General features: G+C 49.1%; 1 protein-coding gene across 6 annotated transcripts in view; it reads left to right on the plus strand.

Moving 5' to 3' along the window:
* The window catches only part of WDFY4 (WDFY family member 4), a 257,299-nt gene that overhangs the window by 221,926 nt on the left and 15,447 nt on the right, over nucleotides 1-19,926 (plus strand). For all 6 annotated transcript variants that reach the window (XM_044942406.2, XM_044942408.2, XM_044942409.2 and 3 more), the window contains 8 exons: nucleotides 564-606; nucleotides 1,768-1,887; nucleotides 3,743-3,860; nucleotides 4,840-4,949; nucleotides 12,274-12,427; nucleotides 14,755-14,846; nucleotides 16,682-16,894; nucleotides 19,466-19,613. In XM_044942406.2, coding sequence (XP_044798341.2) covers nucleotides 564-606; nucleotides 1,768-1,887; nucleotides 3,743-3,860; nucleotides 4,840-4,949; nucleotides 12,274-12,427; nucleotides 14,755-14,846; nucleotides 16,682-16,894; nucleotides 19,466-19,613 — 998 coding nt within the window. The remainder of the gene's footprint in view (nucleotides 1-563; nucleotides 607-1,767; nucleotides 1,888-3,742; nucleotides 3,861-4,839; nucleotides 4,950-12,273; nucleotides 12,428-14,754; nucleotides 14,847-16,681; nucleotides 16,895-19,465; nucleotides 19,614-19,926) is intronic.

Below are 19,926 nucleotides of genomic sequence, written 5' to 3' on the forward strand. Positions count from 1 at the left end.
ACCCACATGGATAAGATGATCCCACATACCAAGAACAATTCCTTTTAAACTGTGTGAGCAAATAGACTGCCATATGGCTAAAACTCTTTTGGAAATTACCTAGATATTCCTTGTGTGGGAAGAGTAGTTTGCAGAATATTGTCTTATACTCATGACTTTCTGTATCATCTGCACTTTTTAGCCATACATCCACGTGTCGGCATACTATATTCACAAATAATGTAGTGTAGTCACATGTATTTTGTTCACATGGGCAAAGGCCAAGCTGTGGTTATGGGGAATCCAGTGTAGAGCATGAGACTCCAGACCTGCTCCTGCACAGCCCTGGCATGCTTCAGGCAGCAGTGTATTCTGGAATCATATAATAGCAAGGGGGATGGCAAGAACCCAGCCTTCAAGAAGAAAGTGTGGGAGCAAGAAGAGCTTGGGAAATAATCCTGCTGCTCTGGGAAGCTGATGGCCTTTCTGGATGCCCCAACCCCACAAAGCCCCAGGAAGGTCCACCCCTCCCTGCATTTGTGCCTTGAGACGTTTGGTCACCACTCTCATTTTCTGTCCCACAGGAGGTACCCCAGCTCCGACAGGACCATGCTGCAGAAGTGGCAGGTACAGTGACCCCTCAGAACACTGTGGGTTCAAGGAAACCCTCAAGAAAGCATATCAGCAAATAGCTTAGGCCCCGGGGATAAAGAGAGAAAGCACGCCGGTGAATCAGGAGGGATCTTGTTTTATTAATTTGTTAAAATGTCTCAAGTATTTTCCTGAAAAGATCTCAGTGACGAAAGGCGACTCTTGAGTCAGAGCTAGGGAGTTAGTGTGAGAGTGTGTGTGCACGTACATAAGCCCTGTGTGCACACACACGCTCCATCCATGGAGGTGTACACATATGTATAAATGAACACAGAGCTCAGGAAGGCACAGCATTCACTTCACTTCCTGGGAGGTCATATGTGGCTCCCAGCCCGGATGAACTGACACTGTGCCTCGGGTTCTCAGTGGAAGGAAAGGACCCCAAGAAAGACAGTCATACAGAGCCCATGGCAACAGGAAAGTAAATCTTGGTCACTCATGTCCAGAATCCTTTCCCAAGGAGCAGGCCAAGGAAAGGAAAGACCACAGCATGCAGGTCCCATCAGAGATGTCTCTACTGGCTGCTCATTAGCCAGGTGGCTTTGGCGAATTTTTCCCAAATATAGTCCCTGACTCTGTTCATGACTATACATCTTGAAACGGACTCCATTCATGACTATACATCTTGAAACGGAGGGCCCTAAGAGCCCGGAGTATCCTAACTGGCAGAGTTGGAAGAAAGAAAGTTCAGGTTCCCAAGAGAGCAGATCATTGAGCCTGTTGGTGAGGGCCTCTTTCCTGGTGACTGCAAAGAAACCCCAGCTTATATTTTCAATCGCAAAGCAGTCAGCAGTAAGAAGGTCTGGTATTTGTGCTATTATTTGAATCAATTTTTGAGTATCACCCAACAGTTAACACAAAAGAATGCTTTAGCCTTGGCCTGAACCTTGGAGCTGCGTTTTTTTCCGAGTCTGCTTCGCTTCCTGACTGTATTTGCTTCAGCTCATCTTGGAATCAGCGTGGATGCCCCGAGTTGCCCTGGCTCCAGGCGCAAGGTTCGCTGGGAGCGGCGCGGCGATGCGCCTTGCTCCACCTGCAGAGCTCCGGGCTCCTGCGCAGGTCTGGGAGATAGACCCCTGTGGTTCTCAGGAGGAAACCAGCCGTGTTGGCTTTATCCCCCTTTGTCTCTTCCGGCAGAAAAGAGACATCAGCAACTTTGAGTACCTCATGTACCTCAACACCCTGGCTGGGAGGACCTACAATGACTACATGCAGTACCCGGTGTTCCCCTGGGTCCTGGCCGACTACACCTCACAGGTATGTGTTCACGCGGATGCTGTGCAGGTGTCCTGTGACTTTTTGACCCTGATGACCAGAGCACCTGAAGTCATGCAGAGCCTCTACAACGGGCTCAGTCCACCTGGGCCTGAGGGCTGCTCCCACCTTGGCCTGGCCCTCACCTGGCCTTTGGAGTCTGGGTGCCTGGGTTCCTGTCCCAGCCCCCCATGACTAGGACAGTAGCTGACACATGCCCCAGAGGGTTTCCTGGCTCACTGCTACCATGAAGGCAAGAGATACCCATCTGCTGAGATACTGCCAAGGGCCAACACTGTTCCATCAAGCGAAGAGGCCCATACGATGTGTTCCTAGAACCAACATGTAGAGAGGGAGTGGGAGGGAGGGGGAGAGAACGAGAGACACAGAGACCCAATGAGAACAGACTCCTCCGCTGTAACCTGACTTCATAACTGAGATGACGGTATGTGGAGGTGATGATATCACCCTGGATCTGGACCGAGACATGTAGCCCTAATGGAGGCTGATGGCAAGACTGGGCCATTGCTCTTTTGCCCTCTGTCCCTGGACCTCAGCAGGCAGAGGAGGGAGGAGCAGAAAAGTGACAAGCTTGGCCAAGGTGATGCCACTGGGGGGCAACCAGGCTATGGAGCAGTGTCCTGATCGCCTGGGCTCTGGCCATAAGGAGAATAGAGGCTGTGTATGTAAATGACTGGAGGTGCCTGGGTCCAGTACAGATAAGCCCTGGCCAGTGCTGCCTCGAGCTGTTTAGACAGCTCACCCCCAGAATTTGGGAAAGGGGCCTCAGTCTTTTGTGAGCTCCCATCCCAACTTGAGACACAACACAGCAAACCTTTTCTCACAAGCCATACATACATTGCTTCTCATTGCTCCATCATCTGGGACCAAGGTGTTTCAGAAAGGAAACTTGCCAATCCTAGCTTCAACTCACATATCACAAATGGGTGGGTGCCCAGCCCATTTTGTTTAGCCCATATCCTGTATTAATATTTAATTTCTGATCAGTGTTTAAAAATTGGGAGGTTTCTTCTAAAAAGCTGGTATTCCAATATCTTTTGGAGAATTTGGAGATGTGGCAACGGGGAAGCCCCATTCTGCCCTGGCAGCGTCGGCTGTGGCTGAGCAGGTTTCCATGGTGCTGTCACTCAAGGGGTCTCAGGAGCTTCACTCCGCCCCCTTTTCTCACCAGCCATGGTGCCGGGCCCTGCCTCCCCAGGAAGACTGGTGGTTCACTACTAGTGGAAAGGAAGAGGCGTGTAAAGAAACGCCTCCTTCTATAAAGACATGCAAACCCAGAGGACACCCAGCCCTGAAAACTCTTCACCGTGCTACTGTTGTGTATTCCAAGGGCAGGGGAAGGGGCACCAAGACTGCTTTCACCACCCCCAAAGGGAGGTGCCTCCCAAAACATGAGGACGTTGCTCTCATTTCCTCCCCAAATGGACGACTTCTGACTGCCTACAAAACCCGTTTGAGTTCTCAGCAAGAACCCTGAACTGCAAACTGCTCAGCGAGGGCAGAAGCCAAGTATCCATTGACAACAGGAACTCTTTTGAAAGTCTCTTGGGTAACTGGTGGCAATGTTCTGATTTGGGTCAACTTGGAAGAGTTCAGTGTGAAATCAATCTTCCCCTCCTCTCATTTTCCATCTCTCCCCTATTAAGTCTTTGTGGATCACTGGCTGTGGGGCCATAAAACCCTACCAGGCCTGCTAATAACCAGAGGAGGGGGGTCAGACCGAACGACAATAAACCAATAAAGAGAACCATAAAACTAAAGACCGTGGCTCCTGCAGTCTCGTGGGGGCACAAGAGGGTCCAAGGGAGTTAACTCCAGTTGCACATTCACCTTCTAGACACTGAACCTGATGAATCCCAAGACTTTCCGCGATCTTTCTAAGCCCATGGGAGCTCAGACCAAGGAAAGGAAGCTGAAATTCATCCAGAGGTTTAAAGAGGTTGAGAAGACTGAAGGTGAGTAGATCCCAGCTTGATTTTTTTCTGCAATGCTCTTTATCTGAATGCCTTGAAGTGAGAGTTGATAATGATTTAGGTGTCATCTAGCCTATAGACAATTGCATTTGGACAGAGAACTCCCAAATCCAGCGGTCTGCACCCTGGTTGCCTGTGAGAATCACCTGAGAAGCTCCTTAAAAATGTTCATGTCCAGGTCCCACCCCTGGAAATCATGATTTAAATAAGTCTGTGATGGGGTGCACTCCAGGTGATTCCAACAGGAAGTCAGGACTGAGAACTGCGGTGCTAAGTGCTAAAACACCTCCATTCCCGGGCGCAGGGAAATGACATCCGCTCAGCCTTTCTGTGTGCGGGTGCAGACCAGCCTGCAAGCGCACGTACAATGGTCCATTGTAAAGAGAAGGAAATTGGAACTCAGACTTCAGGCAACTCACTCCAGGTCACAGCCTCTAAATGCAGAGCCTGCATTCATCTGGTTCTTGAACCTGGTTCCCAAATGCGGCTCATCCCTGCATTCCCTTTACAGTCTTTGCCACCTTCACACGCCAGCTGCACTCTTAGCGCCTTGCTGTGTTTCTTTAGATCTGTTCACCTTTTAAACGTCAATGGATGTATTTTAAAGAGAAAATTTTCTGTCATATATTTGATGCCAGCTATACTGGTTTTCTCAAACACTTTGAAATAAAACATGAAGCTACTAAAATAAGGAACATCTACCCACGAGCCATGAATGAATGCCTCGTGCACCGGAGGCAGCACGTTTCAGAAGACTCCCTCGGCCCCGAAGCCCTGCCTTTGGTGAGCAGGTTCTCGGCAGGCTGAGGAGCTCTTTTGCATCCCACACTGCCCTGAAGGCCCCTGCCCACCTCCCAGGACCCCCGCGATGTGCAGGACGGATACTCAAGCTTTTGGGTGAGATGGGAGTGGTGGGCAGGCCGCGGGTGGGGATGCAACCCAGGCTGTGCTTTCGTTGCAGGAGACATGACCGTCCAGTGCCACTTCTGCACCCACTACTCCTCGGCCATCATTGTCGCCTCCTACCTGGTCCGGATGCCACCCTTCACCCAGGCCTTCTGCTCTCTGCAGGTGAGCGTCCCTGATCCGTACACACGCGTGCACACACACGCACGCACGCACACACACACACACACAGGGCTAGATCTTCAGGCTAAGAGCTAGGCTTGGACAAGGCAGGGACCCTGCTGCTAGAAATCCAGCCTTGAGCCCATGATTCTCACTGGCCACTGGTTCCAGGACTCTGGACCATCCAGCTGAGGCAAGCTACTTCACAGACACACCGCCATGTCTACCCAACGGTCTCACCAAAAAAACTGAAAAATAAGGAATGAGATGTGGGGGGAACATACTCAACATAAATAAGTTTTAGTGGGAAAGGAGAAACAGGAAGCTTGAAGACCTCCTTGCAGGTAAGGTAGGTGGTCAAAGGCTAGAAAAATAAACACAAAGAAGGAAGAATGAAAAGAATATCACTTGTGACGTCAGAATGCATAAAACTATGCTAAGTACAAGTCTGAAGGCTTAAAAGGACAAACAAATTCTTTCTAATACTGAAATGAACAGCTAAACTGAAGAAGGAAACTCACAAATTTGCCTACCCATGAATTAACAGAACGTCATGCCAGCTTAGGGTTGCCAGATTTCACAAATAAAAATACAGGATGCCCAGGTAAATTTGAACTTCAGATAAACAATGGTTTATGCTAAAAAATTATTCTCTGTTTATCTGAGATTTAAATTTAGCTGGACATCCTATATTTTACCTGGCAGTCCAATGCAGGCTGGAAGCAGGCCAGTATGACCCTGAGAGGATGCTAGTGTCAAGACACGCAGAACAGCTGGGACAAAGTGCCTCATGGGAGGCTGGTGTGCTTTTCTCTCTCTTTCCCTCTAACTCTACCACCGGGATCTTGAATTAAGGTTATCCAGGGGCATGAGGTTTGACTGGGGAGACCCATGGGTATCCCAGTTGCAGATAGTTGGCTCAGCCAACTCCAAAGAGAACACAGCACAGCTTAGGGTCTCTCTTGATGGAGGCCTTTTTAAGGGTCCTACAGATAGGAAGACATGGCCATGGAGGGTAACAGGCTGCTGAACTTTCAGGGACTCACTCTGACAGCCAAGCTTCACCAAAGGAAAAGCATGAGCATCCCAGGAATTGTGTATTTTAGTCTGACTTCACCAGCAAGTTCACTCCTTACAATGACTCAGATAACCTTGACCCCAAGACAAAAGGCTACTGAGTCAGACCTAAAGCAATCATCTAGGCCCTGGGTAGGTACATAGGCAATGTCAAGGCTCTCTCTCCAACTGGCAGCACACCCCTCCTGTCTTGTTTCTTGGCGCAGTCCTCTCTTTCCTTGAAGGCATGGATTGTCTAGACATTATATAACCCCCCTCCCTGGAAATTAACTCAAAAATAACAAGCGTGCTTCCCCTGAGTCTTTCTCAGGCAACAAGCATTTTAAGTAAGTTTGGTTTGGAGGACAAACGGCCCCTGAGCTGTTCCCCAGGCCAGGAATCCCATCCAGCTGTCCAGCATCAATCCACGTGGAGTGATGAGCCCGCTGACCATGACGGCGCTGCCTCCCATGATGACTTTCCACCCTGGGAGCTCTGGGTGCTTCAGAAGTTTCCCCTCACCCCTTCTGTCTCATCAAGTACAGCCCCATCTCTACCTGTTCCAAAGGGTCTTCTCACAGAGAGACAAGGCAGACTGAAATAGAAACATCGAACTGTGAGATTTACATCCCACAGTTATTTTATTTTATTTCTGCATATTATTTTACTCTGGAAATGAGGGTTAATTACGCACATCTCACTGAGCCATTGAGACTAAAGGAGGAAATGTCTGCAAAGCCCCTAGCTCAGGGCGGTTGCCATGAAGAGGATCAATCGTCCTTGTTCCTGTCTTCCTCCCGCTGTCAACCAGGTCTCATCTGAGGCAGCCTGAACTGGTGCAAGCTGCCCCTCTCTGGTTTAAGCTAATTCAAGACAGTCTGGACTGTGTCAAAGCATTTCAAATGGCGTGAGCCAGATGAGACTGGTGTGCTGCCAACCTATTGGGTTAAAGCCATTTTGAAGCTAGTCACGCGGGTCTGAGCTTATTCTAGCCAGTTTGGTCCAATGGCAACCAGCCCAAACTGGTCTGAGACGGTCTAAACCAGTGTGAGACGATCAAAGGCAATTTCATTTGCTTTTACGTGGCACCAACGCAGCCATATTAGCTTGAGTTCTTGTGAGTCCAGCACTGATCTCTGATGTGACTCCTGGTTCTTCTGGGTTCAACTCTATGTGGGACACAGTGGCTCATCCAAGTTGAAATCTCCATGATGCTTGTGAATTGGTTTCTGCTTCCGACTTTGAACTGCCTCTTCTAGTGGGTCACTGCTAGTCCAAGCCTTGGAACCAGCCAAAGAACCGCCTGACTCTGCTTTTCCCTTATCATAAAAAAGAAACTGTAGTCTCTAGCGAATGAATACAACAGCTACATCTGGAGGGAATGTGCGTGGCTCCTATCTGGGAGTCCTGGGGCCTGTGCAGACCTCCATAGGAATGATCTGGTTATCTTCCTGGAGTCAGGCTTCTCCCTCCATTCCACTCTGCCTGCTGGGAGCAGACTCGTTTCTTCTCAAAAGACTTTTGCTTCACCTCTGTATGGTGACAAGGAAAGGAGCCTCCCTACATTCTCGGCGGGCCTAGACTTCCAGCCCCCATCCCCAGCATGGATCCCAGAGTGGAAAAGTGGAAGAAAGGTAGAAAGGTGCAGAATCCAGGCAGCGAAGGCTTTCTCACTTATCTGGAGAGCAGGGACATGAGTATGTCCAGTATCTCCAGAGCAGGAGCACATGCAAGAGTCAGAGGAAAGTGCACACTCTTGTTCTGGATGAAACAAAGTCTGCCTCTGAGCTATTACATGACTGAGCCACAGTGACGCACTGGATCCGTGACTGGACCAGAATGGCTTTGGTGTGGAGATCGGGTGCCTATGCACTCCTGCTGTGGTCTGATGGAAAACAGGTACAGCATTCTTTGGGCTGTAGCCTGCCCACTGGGCACTGTGCAGAGGGGTGTGGACACCTTAAGAATGGCAGTGTGGCATATTCTGATTCCTAGGAATAAGGTTTCCTTTATTCTTTTCACAGTTAAATCTTATTAAGTCTTATTAAACTTTATTAGGCTGGTCTTAGAATTGATGTCTACCTCTACTGTTGCTGTGTTTGTTTTTCTGCCTCAAGCCTGTTATTACAACGATCAGTTCAGTTCAGTTCAGTCACTTAGTCATGTCTGACTCTTCACAACCCCATGGACCACAGCACACCAGACCTCCCTGTCCATCACCAACTCCCGGAGTCCATCCAAACCTATGTCCATTGAGTTGGTGATGCCATCCAGCCAACTTATCCTCTGTCATCCCCTTCTCCTCCTGCCCTCTATCTTTCCCAGCATCAGGGTCTTTTCAAATGAGTCAGCTCTTCGCATCAGGTGGCCAAAGTATTGGAGTTTCAGCTTCAACATCAGTCCTTCCAATGAAAACTCAGGACTGATCTCCTTTAGGATGGACTGATTGGATCTCCTTGCAGTCCAAGGGACTCTCAAGAGTCTTTTCCAATACCACAGTTCAAAAGCATCAATTCTTCGGTGTTCAGCTTTCTTTATGATCCAACTCTCACATCCATACCTGACTACTGGAAAAATCAGAGCCTTGACGAGATGGACCTTTGTTGGCAAAGCAATGTCTATGCTTTTTAATATGCTGTCTAGGTTGGTCATAACCTTCCTTCTAAGGAGTAACTGTCTTTTAACTTTCATGGCTGCAGTCACCATCTGCAGTGATTTGGGAGCCCCAAAAAATAAAATCAGCCACTGTTTCCACTGTGTCCCCAACGATAGCCTCTTATAATCCAGAAAATGCAGCACATGAGCAGTGTGACCTGGGTGGGTGCACACGCAAGCCGTGTGACTCAGGCTTCCGCTGGTGATGTGCTTATCCCCACCCCTCGGGGCGTGAGACTGCTGTTTACCGAGCTTGCCTCCCTGGATTCTGTGATCTTGGGAATCTTGCCTACAGGGAGCCAGTGTCTGTGAGCCTTCAGACAGTTGAGCAACCAGGAGGCCACACCAGGCTGGGGCCACAGCACAGGCCCCCATTTCCACCCTGGCAAGAGTACCAGCTACTCTCAGGCCTGAGCTGGGATCCAGCCTGGGCGGGGCAGAGCAAGGCAGCCAGCGCCCCAGCAAGGGCACAGTGCCGCCTCCGCTGCCACTGCTGCATTTAATAAGAAACCGAAATCAAGTGCTGTGTTAATTAAGTCACAGCCCATGTGAAGTCAGCTGTTACCAGCAGTGGGGAAGAGTTTTCCAAACCACCTGAGGCGAGGCGACTGGTTTTGTGTAAGACATATGCCAACTGCAGAGAGAGCCAAGGGCTCTGGGCAGCCCTGGACACAGGCCTTTCACCTGGGGGCTCTGTGAATGCCAGCCCCTCGTGGAGTTGTGTCCATAATAAAGGTGTAACTATTATTACCATTGAAATGCGGTCCAGGGACACAGCTGCACATAGATTCTGTGTCCTCATACTAAAGGGATAGCTCCTTCAGTGCAAAAACTCCTTTCAAGGTGTTTGCAGTTTTAACCGATGCACGGTAATCATGAAATTTACTCTGATTTTAACTCCTGTCAAATATTCAGCAACAGTTCAAAGTGGCCTTGTCAGTCACTTCTTCCTGCATTACTTGCTTTTAATTTTGATTCACCTCTTGGTAAAGTTGAGCACCTCTTAAAGTGTTTTAATTGAGACAGATACTTAGGATTGTATTTCTGACCCTTTCAATATTGGGAATATTCTTCTGGTGTCTTTACATATGAGTGATGTTGGCTGGGCATAGACTGTAAGCTTCTGCCTCAGAAACCTATGGACTTAGCTGCCTTGTCTTTTGGCTTTAATGTCACCTGGGAAATCTTCTGCCAATAAGAAGTAGCTCCTCTGTTGATAAAAGTAGCCTTGCTATTAATTTATTTTTGGTCTGTTTGGATACTCAGAGGATTCATTAATTTTGATATTCAGAAATATCTGCAGGCTAGATTTAGGAGCAGATCTGGGCCCAGAAATTCTCTCTGACCACCCTGTTTCCATCCAATCTCTAGACCCAATTTGGTTGTTGCTTGATTTTGTTTTGGACTTTCCTTATGGGGACGCTCTGTAAACCTTGACTGTGCTTCTCTGCCTCGCTTCTTCTCTCCTTTCCTCCTCCTGTCTTCTTTTCCTTCTCTCCTTCCTCCCCTTCCTGAGACTCAAGTCCTGATGGGACTCCTTGCTGGCAGCCACCAGAGTCTGTGTCAACTCACAGACTTTGTAACTAATATGAGTTGCAAAGCAGCTCCACTTTCCTTCCAGGGAATTCACGTTTCTTTTGTATTGCAAAAGTGAGCAAACCCATTAATTTTGAAACAAATGTATGCAAATACATTTATTAATATAGGAAATAGGAAAATCAGTTATTGCTTCCTTTATAAATAATACAGGCTTAAGTTTTAAAGATATTACTTTTGCTAAAATGCATTAGACAGCTGTGAAAAAAATAACATTTTTCTTTGCGGTAATATCTTTAACCAGATTTGTAGCACTAACAATATTCCCCATGTATATATTATTTTTATTTAATACAGGTAATCTTTTTATTACCAAATCATATTGTTTCTCAGGAGATTACCATCAGCACTCATAAAAGCTGCAAAAGGAAAGTGGAACGACGAGGCAGCATCAATCTCCCTCCGATGTAAGGCTCGGGCTGCAGATTAAATACACAAAGCTCTTAATACATTTCAATGAGCCACTTGTTAGGGGCAGATTTATTTAGAAACACCCCCTCCACCATTTTGTTTCCATTTCAGTTTGAATCTGAGAGTGGGCTTCGCCCCCTAATTTTGCCATTGTTTAGTCGCTAAACAATCTGTCCGACTCTTTTGTGACCCCCTGGACTGCAGCCCGCCAGGCTCCTCTGATCATGGAATTTCCTATACAAGAATACTGAAGTGGCTTGCCATTTTCTTCTCCAGGGAATCTTCCTGACCCAGGGATCGAACCCGCATCTCCTGCATTAGCAGGCAGGTTCTTTATCAATGAGCCACCTGGGAAGCCCTTGCCTAATTGGTTGAAACCAAGAGCAAAAAAATCTTGGAGAAAAGCCATGTTTCAGCTGCCCGCATGCTGTGTTTGGCTGAAACCCCAGGGTAACCGGGCTTCTTGGTGTCCTTGACCCTGTGCAGAGACTGCTAGCATATTCTCTACACTTCGTCTGCCACTGATGATGGGAAACCTCGGTCCCTGAAGAGAGAAAGGAGCTGATGGAGCAGAGGAGGGCATTGGCCATTTGAGTTCTATCCCTTTGTTCTTCTGGCCACATGTGCCCTCTGCAGAGTTTGGCAAAAGAAAGGGTAGTCCTGGCTGAACAAAAAAGGCCCAGTTACAATGGGGACAATTGAATCACTGAATCCCAAAGGGGAGGTGGCCCTTGGGCATCCCTAAACTTAAGCCAACAGATCCAAATCCCAGCTTCAGAAACTCTCTTTTGAAGCCCCTCTGCCCACAGCATCTTCATTCCTCCAACTGGGACCTCTCTGCCTCCTCCCAACCCCCAAGATCACATGATGAATAAGGGTAGTGTCAGCTGAAGAGATATGGCAATTCAAATGAGAGGCACAGAGAATCCAAGGCAGGAATTCCAGCTTGGCTCAGCTGCCGATCTCAGGACTGCATGGACCCATCTGTGGCAATGGGCCTTGGAAACAAGGTCAACCCTCGTGCAGCACCATATGTTTCCAGCACTCCAGCCTCAGATCGGTCCCCTCTTGTCAAGGCTGCTGTGTTACATGTCACCAGGGCCCTACCTGACCTGCTTTCCAGGCCTGCACTCAGCTGAGAACATCACCGTTTTCTCCATCACCAGGCTTGCCGTCTCACCAGGGGTTGACTTCTCCAGGAAACTTTCCGGCACGTAGCTTGTCTGACCCACTCCTTGTACTTTGACTCAGAGCTGACCCTCAGTGAGTGTGTCAAGTGGTCAGACGAATGACCGTGATTTTCCTGTCTCTGATCTGAACTCCAGTTTCTAAACTGGGGAAACATTGCTCCCTTAATCACAGTGGACCATGCATCCTCCGTGGAAGCTCCGGTGCAGGGTCCCAGTGAACACTCAAGGTGATTAGATGCCCGAAGAAACAATTGCCCATGGCCGGATGTATGCACATGTGTTGGGGAGTGAATGGAAAGGGTGTAATGGCAGAACCCATGTCTGGGGGACAGAGTGGATGAAGAGGGCCCACTCTAGTGACGCTTGTGCACCCCAAATTATCACCACACAGTTGATCATGTCACCCCTTTTCTGCTTAGGGTGGAAGCTTCGATGTGGCAGATAGAATGTTCCACAGTGTGAAGAATGCGTGGGAATCAGCCTCCAGAGAGAACATGAGTGATGTCAGAGAGCTGACCCCAGAGTTCTTCTACCTGCCTGAGTTCCTGACCAATTGCAACGCCCTGGAGTTTGGTGAGCGGAGCAAGGGTCTGGGGCCGGACAGCTTGTGGGTCCAGACCAGTACGGTGGGCAGATTAGAGTGAGGCCTCCACTGGGTGGTGTCACTTGACGAGGAGGTGGGAGCCGAGGAAGTACATTGCCCCGGGGTGCAGACCACCAACCACAGTTCTACCCAGGACCTCCTGCCAAGAGTCCCCAAGGCCCCAGTCTGCGGCAAGACAGCAGCTAGGGAGCAGGAGCCCTTGCTGACAGCCAGGCCTGGCACTGCCCTGCTGAATGCCTCAGGCAAGCCAGACCTTCTCTGCTCCATTTTCCTCCAAGTCCCACAAGTGGGCTAACCTGTGAGAAGGACCCAGATGTGCTGCATCTCCCAGCACAGGCTGCTGGGGTGCCCACGGGCACCTTGGTGGCTCCTTCTCTTTCCTACCCTCCAGACCCCACAGCAGGGTCAACCATGTTTTCTCACCCACTGCTTTAGAGGAGGGACACAAATTTCAGGAAGCCCCAGCAGGCAGGCCCCCTGGCAACTACATGTACTTTGGGAGCCTCCACTGGGAACCTCAGGGTGACTTGGGGAGGGGATGTGGTCGGAACCCCCTGAAGGGCATGGTCCTCCCCACCCAGGGGTGCGGGGTGACTCACCCACTCTGAGGAGGCCCTTGTGAGCCAGCACGGTGCACACCCATGCTCCAGAGCCCCTCTTCCTCAGGGCCCTTCTTCCTCTAAACCGTGCAGATGGGCCTGCACCTCAAGCCAGACCAGGGGCAGGCCCAGGAAAGCTGCCTTGGACACGCGCCTCCTGTGCGGTGGTCTGCAGACAGATCACCAGCGGGGCATTTAAAGCATCCCCAGGCCCAGCCCATCGACTCTGACCTCGTGGAAATTGGTGGCCTTGGCAATGCTCACATTCTCAGATGCTTCACTTGTTTTAGATGAGAACCTGACAAATATAAAGGGAAGTTCCCACAAGGTGTGATGAGACCATGAAAGGAGCGAGTCTGAACCAAGGAAGCCGAGAGGAGGGGCCCAACCGGCCTGGGGTGAAGGGGGCACAGCGAGGAGGGCACCGGTTCTCCTTGGCAGTGGAGGCTGGTTCTCTGCTGGAGGGGAGGTGCTCAGCGGCAGATAGAGCCTTCATGCCCGGGACCAAGGATCCTCAGGGAGGTCAGGAAAACAAGTGTGGCTATTATGCACCTACTGTATGCAGGCCCTTTTTAGGCACTGAGGATTCACTTGGGTGTCCTGGGGTGGATCGCCTGGAAGGTGTTAATATTCTGTGTGTGGGGGTAGGGGAGGAGGGACAGAAAAGAATAGACAAATAAGTGAAATACTTGTCAATGCTGAGGAAGTCCTATAAGGAAAGAAGGCAGGAAAACAGTTTGAGGTGACTCAGTGGCCATGTGTGGAGAAGGACCTGCCTGAGGAGGTGACAGGTGTGAGCTGAGACTGAATGATGGGAAAGGCCAAGCCCGCCCTGCAGGCCAGGAGAAAGGATGCTCTCACCCCAGTTGTACTTGTGGGCTCTGGAGGCTTTCAGAAAGGCTACAGCCAGTATTTCCTGAGCAGCCATCATATGCCTGGAACCATTCTAAGCATGTTATGTGTATTTTTATGTGTATTTTCTCTTCTGATCCTTATGCCAGCTTAGGAGGTAATGAGTAGGAAAGTGACCCAAGAGATTAAACAACTTGCTCAAGGTTGTGTGGCTAATGGGGAGGACGGAGACTCAGGCTTGAATCCAGGCTCTTCTTGGTGTCTGGGGAAGTTCCCTGTGAAAACCTTCTGTCTTCACTTTAAAAGTGGAGAGAAAATGCATAAATTATCAAGTTGAATGAAGAGTCAATAAGATGATGTGTGCCAAGCCCTGGCATAGAATGAGATGCTCAAAACACAATAGCTTTTACTGTTACTGTTATTATCTTATTGTTTTAACACTGTATAAAAACGTGCCTCCATGAAAAGGCATAGAGAGAGGGGAGGGAAGTTTACCAAAATGATGGCCCAACCATTTTATGCACGGGCACTGCTTGGAAGCGAGGAGGGTGTTATGGAGGCCCAAAGGCTTAGAATCCGAGGAGTATTTCAGGCAGATAGGGTGGGGTCACTTCCAACAGAGGAGACAGGAAGCAGTGTGGTCTATGCACAGAGGAGACAGGAAGCAGTGTGGTCTATGCACAGAGGAGACAGGAAGCAGTGTGGTCTATGCACAGAGGAGACAGGAAGCAGTGTGGTCTATGCAGGAATCCCAGTACCAGACAGCACAGTGTTCACACACCCCGACTCCTAACCAGTGTGGCTTCCCATTTACCCAAAGACCTGCTGTCTCTCACCCTATTCAGGCTGCATGCAGGACGGAACAGCACTGGGCGATGTTCAGCTCCCTCCCTGGGCTGATGGAGACCCCCGGAAATTCATCAGCCTGCACAGACAAGTGAGTTGCGTGGGGTCACGGCAGAGTCCCTGGTATCCTGAATGAGGACCTCGGTGTGCCCTTAATGTCCATAGAGGCTTTCTGTCTGAGTGGAGGGCTGTGATAAATACTTCTGAGTCTCTTATGTCTAGAGAACTCAGAGAACGGACTGGGCCCCATGCCTTGAGTCGGCAGGAAAAAGCTTGGGTTCTGGGCTCTTTTAAGAGATCCATTAGGCTTTGTCCTTGTGCCAATTTATTGTAGGACTCATGAGGGGAGCAAATTCAGATTCTTATTAGGTGGAGGGCAAGTCAGTGCCCTTAGCCAACCCCACAGTCAAGACCAAGCCCTGGACCATATTGCCCAGTTTAGATCAGAGAGGGGCCAGAGGCCTCAAGGGGGTCCCACTGGCCAAAATATTTGCCAGGACCAGAGAGGACTTGGCTTATGACCCAGAAAGACTGATGTGGGTACAGGTCACAGGTCCTCTGGGGACACATATTCTGGATCAAATACCTGGATTAGCATACACACATGACAGTATGTTCAACATCATTAGTCATCAGGGAAATATACACTAGACCATGAGATGCTACTACATAGTCACAAGAATGGCTAAATTTTAAAATACTGCAAAATCCAAGAGTCAAGCAAAGATGTGGAGCAACCAGAATTCATCACGCATTGCTGGTGGGGAAAATGGCACAACCGCTCTGAACAAGAACTCTTATAAAGTTGAAGATGCATTTACCATGTCGCTCCGCGATTCCACATGTATGTATTTGCCCAAGAGAGATGGAAACACGTCCACAGAAGGGTTTGTACATAAATATTCATCAGTTTTACTTACACTAGTCAAAAACAGCCCAAATGCCTGTAACCATAAATGGCTAAACAAATGATACCCCCACATGATGAAATATTACTTAGCAATAAAAAGGGACAGATAATGGATACATGAAGCACCATGAATGAATCTCAGAAGCAGTGTCCTAAGCAAAAGAAGCCAAGCCCAAAGATATATACTATGGGATTCTATTTTTGTGAGATGTTAGAAAAGGTAAAGAAGAGGGACAGAAAGCAGATCAGATCAGCAATCACTACGTTCTGAAGTAAGAGATGAACAAGGAGAAGAGAACTTTTTGAGTTGATACGAATATTCTGTATCTTGAATATAGTGTTGATTAAGTCACTGCATGCAATTTTCAGGACACATTAAGTTGCATATTTATGGACATTTTTATTGTATGTAAATTATACCTAAAAAAGAAAAACAACCTGGGGGCATGCCTAACTAGTAACAGAGCTGTGCCTTGTCCTCTGCCCTCCCTTGGTAAGGAGAAAGGTCTTCCCTGGTTAATCGTCGCCTCTGGAAAGTCAGCCACCGCAGTCATCGCACCTCCTGCGGCATTACCCACGTGTGGCCTTCTCAAAAGCGTTATGGTCATACGCATCAGAAAACTAAGCAAGCCCAGATGACCTGACTTTCCCAAGCCAGCATCAACAGGGAGCCCAGCCAGTTCCAAATGACTGTCTCTGGGTTCTGGAGACCAAGCTTTGGATTTGGGCTCTACTCAGCAGAAACAAATGGTGAACAAGAAATCCAGACACTGGCCCACATTTCCTCTTGCTTAAGGTTATTTTGTGGACTGGATGAGCCACTAGCTTGAGGCAGGATTGTGTGGTCCTTAGAGGGACCGCACATCTCACTTAGTGCTCATCCAGCCCAGGGAGGCATCACTTATATTTCCCGTGCTGAGAGCATCCTGAACCACCAGCCCCTTCCTGATCTGGGCAGAGGGCCCATGAGTCCTTGAGACCCCTGTGTTTTTCACGCTTTTTGGTTTTGGTTCCAGGCTTTGGAAAGTGATTTTGTCAGTGCCAACCTGCACCACTGGATAGACCTCATTTTTGGGTACAAGCAGCAGGGCTCAGCCGCAGTGGAGGCTGTTAACACCTTCCATCCCTACTTCTATGGTGACAAAGTGGACCTCAGCAGCATCAGCGACCCTCTGATCAGAAGCACCATCCTGGGGTTCGTCAGCAACTTTGGACAGGTGCCCAAACAGGTACAACATACCATGATTTTTGTCTTACTTTCTCAAAAGAGTGTGTGCAGGGTGAGCTTGGATGGAAGAGAGAGTGAAGAGTAGGTGAGGACTGGAGAGATAAAATGTTCTGCAGTCACCTCCCTATGACTTTAATTGTCATTCAGTCACTCGGTTGTGTCTGACTCTTTGCAAGCCCACAGACTACAGCATGCCAGGCTTCCCTGTCCTCCACTATCTCCAGGAATTTGCTTAAGTTCATGTCCATTGAGTCCATGGTGCTATCTAACCATCTCATCCTCTGCCACCCTCTTCTTCTGGGACTTTAATATCAAGGTTTAACTCTCCGTAACCCACTGATGTTGAGGGAGGTGATGATATCATTAACAATGATGGAGGCTACATCCATCTGTGACCCATGTGATAGACACTATGATAAATACACAGTATTTAATTCTTTATATAGGTTTGTTGTGAAGATTAACCAAGTGCATGAAAGTGTCTGAAATATGATTAACATTCAAAAAATGTTATTTGTGTGATTCCCTCCTTGAATCCTCTCTTAAGTTCTGAGTACGGGGATCATACAGATCAGGAAACTGAGGCTCAGAGAGGCTAAATAAATAACGCCTACACTTGCGCCCTTGGCAGGTGTCAGCAGTGAGCTCTTGCCCCATCTGGCCGGCTCCAAAAACCGCATCGTATTGGCCCCATTGTGAAAGCGTCCAAGCTCTGCCCTCGGGGTCCCCGGGCCTTTTGCTCCACTAGCTCTGTCTGCATCAGGACAGTCCCGCAGAGATGTGAGACTGTGCATTCACAATGACATCTTGAGGCCTAGTTAGCTGATCCCAGCCCCATTGATCTTCAAGCTCCCATTTGGTGTAGAGATGTTTTTCCCTGAGCACAACCGTTTGGAGGCAGAAGCATGGCCCCATGGACCGTGGGGACCCAGCCTAAGCAGTCAGGAACCACACCAGAAAATGAATACATAGGCCCAGCCAACTCGAGACCATCCTGGGCAACAGCCTTCCCCATATGTAACCATGAGGCTTGGGTGGGCTCATCTAATAACATCACTTCTGTCTGGCCTTATTGTGACATGCTCAGGTTCACGCAGCTCCTAGGTAAGGGGAATGTGGAAAGGCTGAGGGTGACTTGGAGAATGGACCGTATATGCAAATTTGAGTTTGGCCAAGGAAGGCTTTGTAGACAGGAGAGAATTTCAGGAAAAAAGCTAGAGTAGCTAAACGGTTTCATTTCTTTAATTTTAAAAATATTATACTAGAAATAAATAATTTGAAGTTGTAGTCCACAAACAAAAATATGTTAATATAAGTAGGATCATGGAATGTACACTCTTTAAATTCTGATTTTAAGTAATGAGATATTATATTCCATAATGTCTTACAGAAAAACTCAAATGAGTTTTTTGACCAACCCAATACGAGCTTCTACAAAATATTTCTAAAACAATCGTCAGAGTTAGAATTCCCCAGGGGGTCCCAGCTTGAAGGCAAGATCAAACGCTTTGGGATCATGCAGTGCTCCCACAAGGGGCTGTGCCTGCGAAAACCCTTACGAGGGTCCAGCCCGGTGCTTTCGTTAGTCTAATATGCATGAAGAACGTTCTTTAATGCTCATTTAAAAATCATCTGATTTCTGTTTGTATTGATCAGCTGCCCGACTTTTCTAGATAGTCTAGCATCTGGTCTAGGGGTGTAACCAAGGCTCCTCGGAGATCCCGGGGCTGCCTGCTGAGCCCCACCTCTGTCCTTGAGCCCAGCCACGGCCAGTTCCACCGCCTATCATGGCGCGCCGTGGATGTTTCCATCTGGAAGCAGAACTCTGTGCTGCTGGCTGAAGAAACCAGCCTAGCACGAGCCCAGTCGGGGAGGGAGGGTGGAGAGCTGGAGCAGGCCTCAGCTGCATTCTCGAGCCCAGCACCAAGGATTCTGCCAGGCAGCCTGGCCTTGCACTTCAGACAGTGTCCAATTATGCAAAAGTTTGACATTAAGGACAGTTTGAGAGCTCTAAGAAAAATGAAAATAAGAAAGGCCACTAATGGGGTTTGCCTGTGCTCTTTAGAATACTTGAATGGTTGCTATTAAAGAATTCTGTGTTGATGCCCAGATGGATGGGCCTGCAGAGAATTTATAAAGAAAAATAGAAAATATGAGAAATAGCTCAAGCAAATGAAGAGAGACATGATCTAGGGAGGAAAGGGGGTCATTCTGACCCTTTGGCAGGAAAGGTAGCTCTCTCAGGGACCAGAGGCTCCTCAGGGGGCTCATCACTTGCTCAAGCAGCTTGGAGAAGAGGACGGATTTGGCTTCCAAGAGAGTTCTCTGCCAGACCTGCACCATGGCCTTGAGAAAGTAGCCGCCCCTGACTGAGCCCCAGGCCCCTCTCCTGCAACATCCAAAGGGTGAACCAGATGATTCTGTTTCAGCTCACCTCGGTCAGGAGCAAGCTCAGCCCCAGCAGCGCCCAGGGCAGAGGCACAGCTGGGACTACCCAAGGACGGCTCCCCTTCTGTCCATCTGCTCTAATGGCCGGCACGGCGCGTGTCTGTCCGCTTGCCTCTCTCTGCAGCTCTTTACTAAACCCCATCCGGCCAGGACTGCCGCAGGGAAGCCTTCCCCAGGGAAGGACGTCTCCACGCCTGCCAGCCTGCCCGGGCACCCGCAGCCCTTCTTGTACAGCCTGCAGTCGCTGAGGCCCTCCCAGGTCACAGTCAAAGGTGAGCTCCTGGTCCTGCTTTGGGTGGTGTCCTGTCCCGGAGCTGTCCCTCAATGACTGGTGTTCCTCTGGAGGTTCAGGGGTTCAGGCTGGGGCAAAGGCTTGGGGTCTGACTGCCCAACTGTGTCTCCAGTCACATCAGGAGTCTGGGGAGGCCTCTGCTCTGGAAGTGTCTGGGGCCACCTCTGTTACACCCTGACTTCTGAAGACCCACCTGTCTGTCTCTTGAGACAAACACTCTTGTCTCTTTCATGTGCACACACCCCTATCAATACACACACACACACACACACACAGACCCCTCCTCACTTCCA

This window comes from Bubalus bubalis, chromosome 4 (genome assembly GCF_019923935.1).
Source record: "Bubalus bubalis isolate 160015118507 breed Murrah chromosome 4, NDDB_SH_1, whole genome shotgun sequence".
NCBI classification, from domain to species: Eukaryota; Metazoa; Chordata; class Mammalia; order Artiodactyla; family Bovidae; genus Bubalus; species Bubalus bubalis.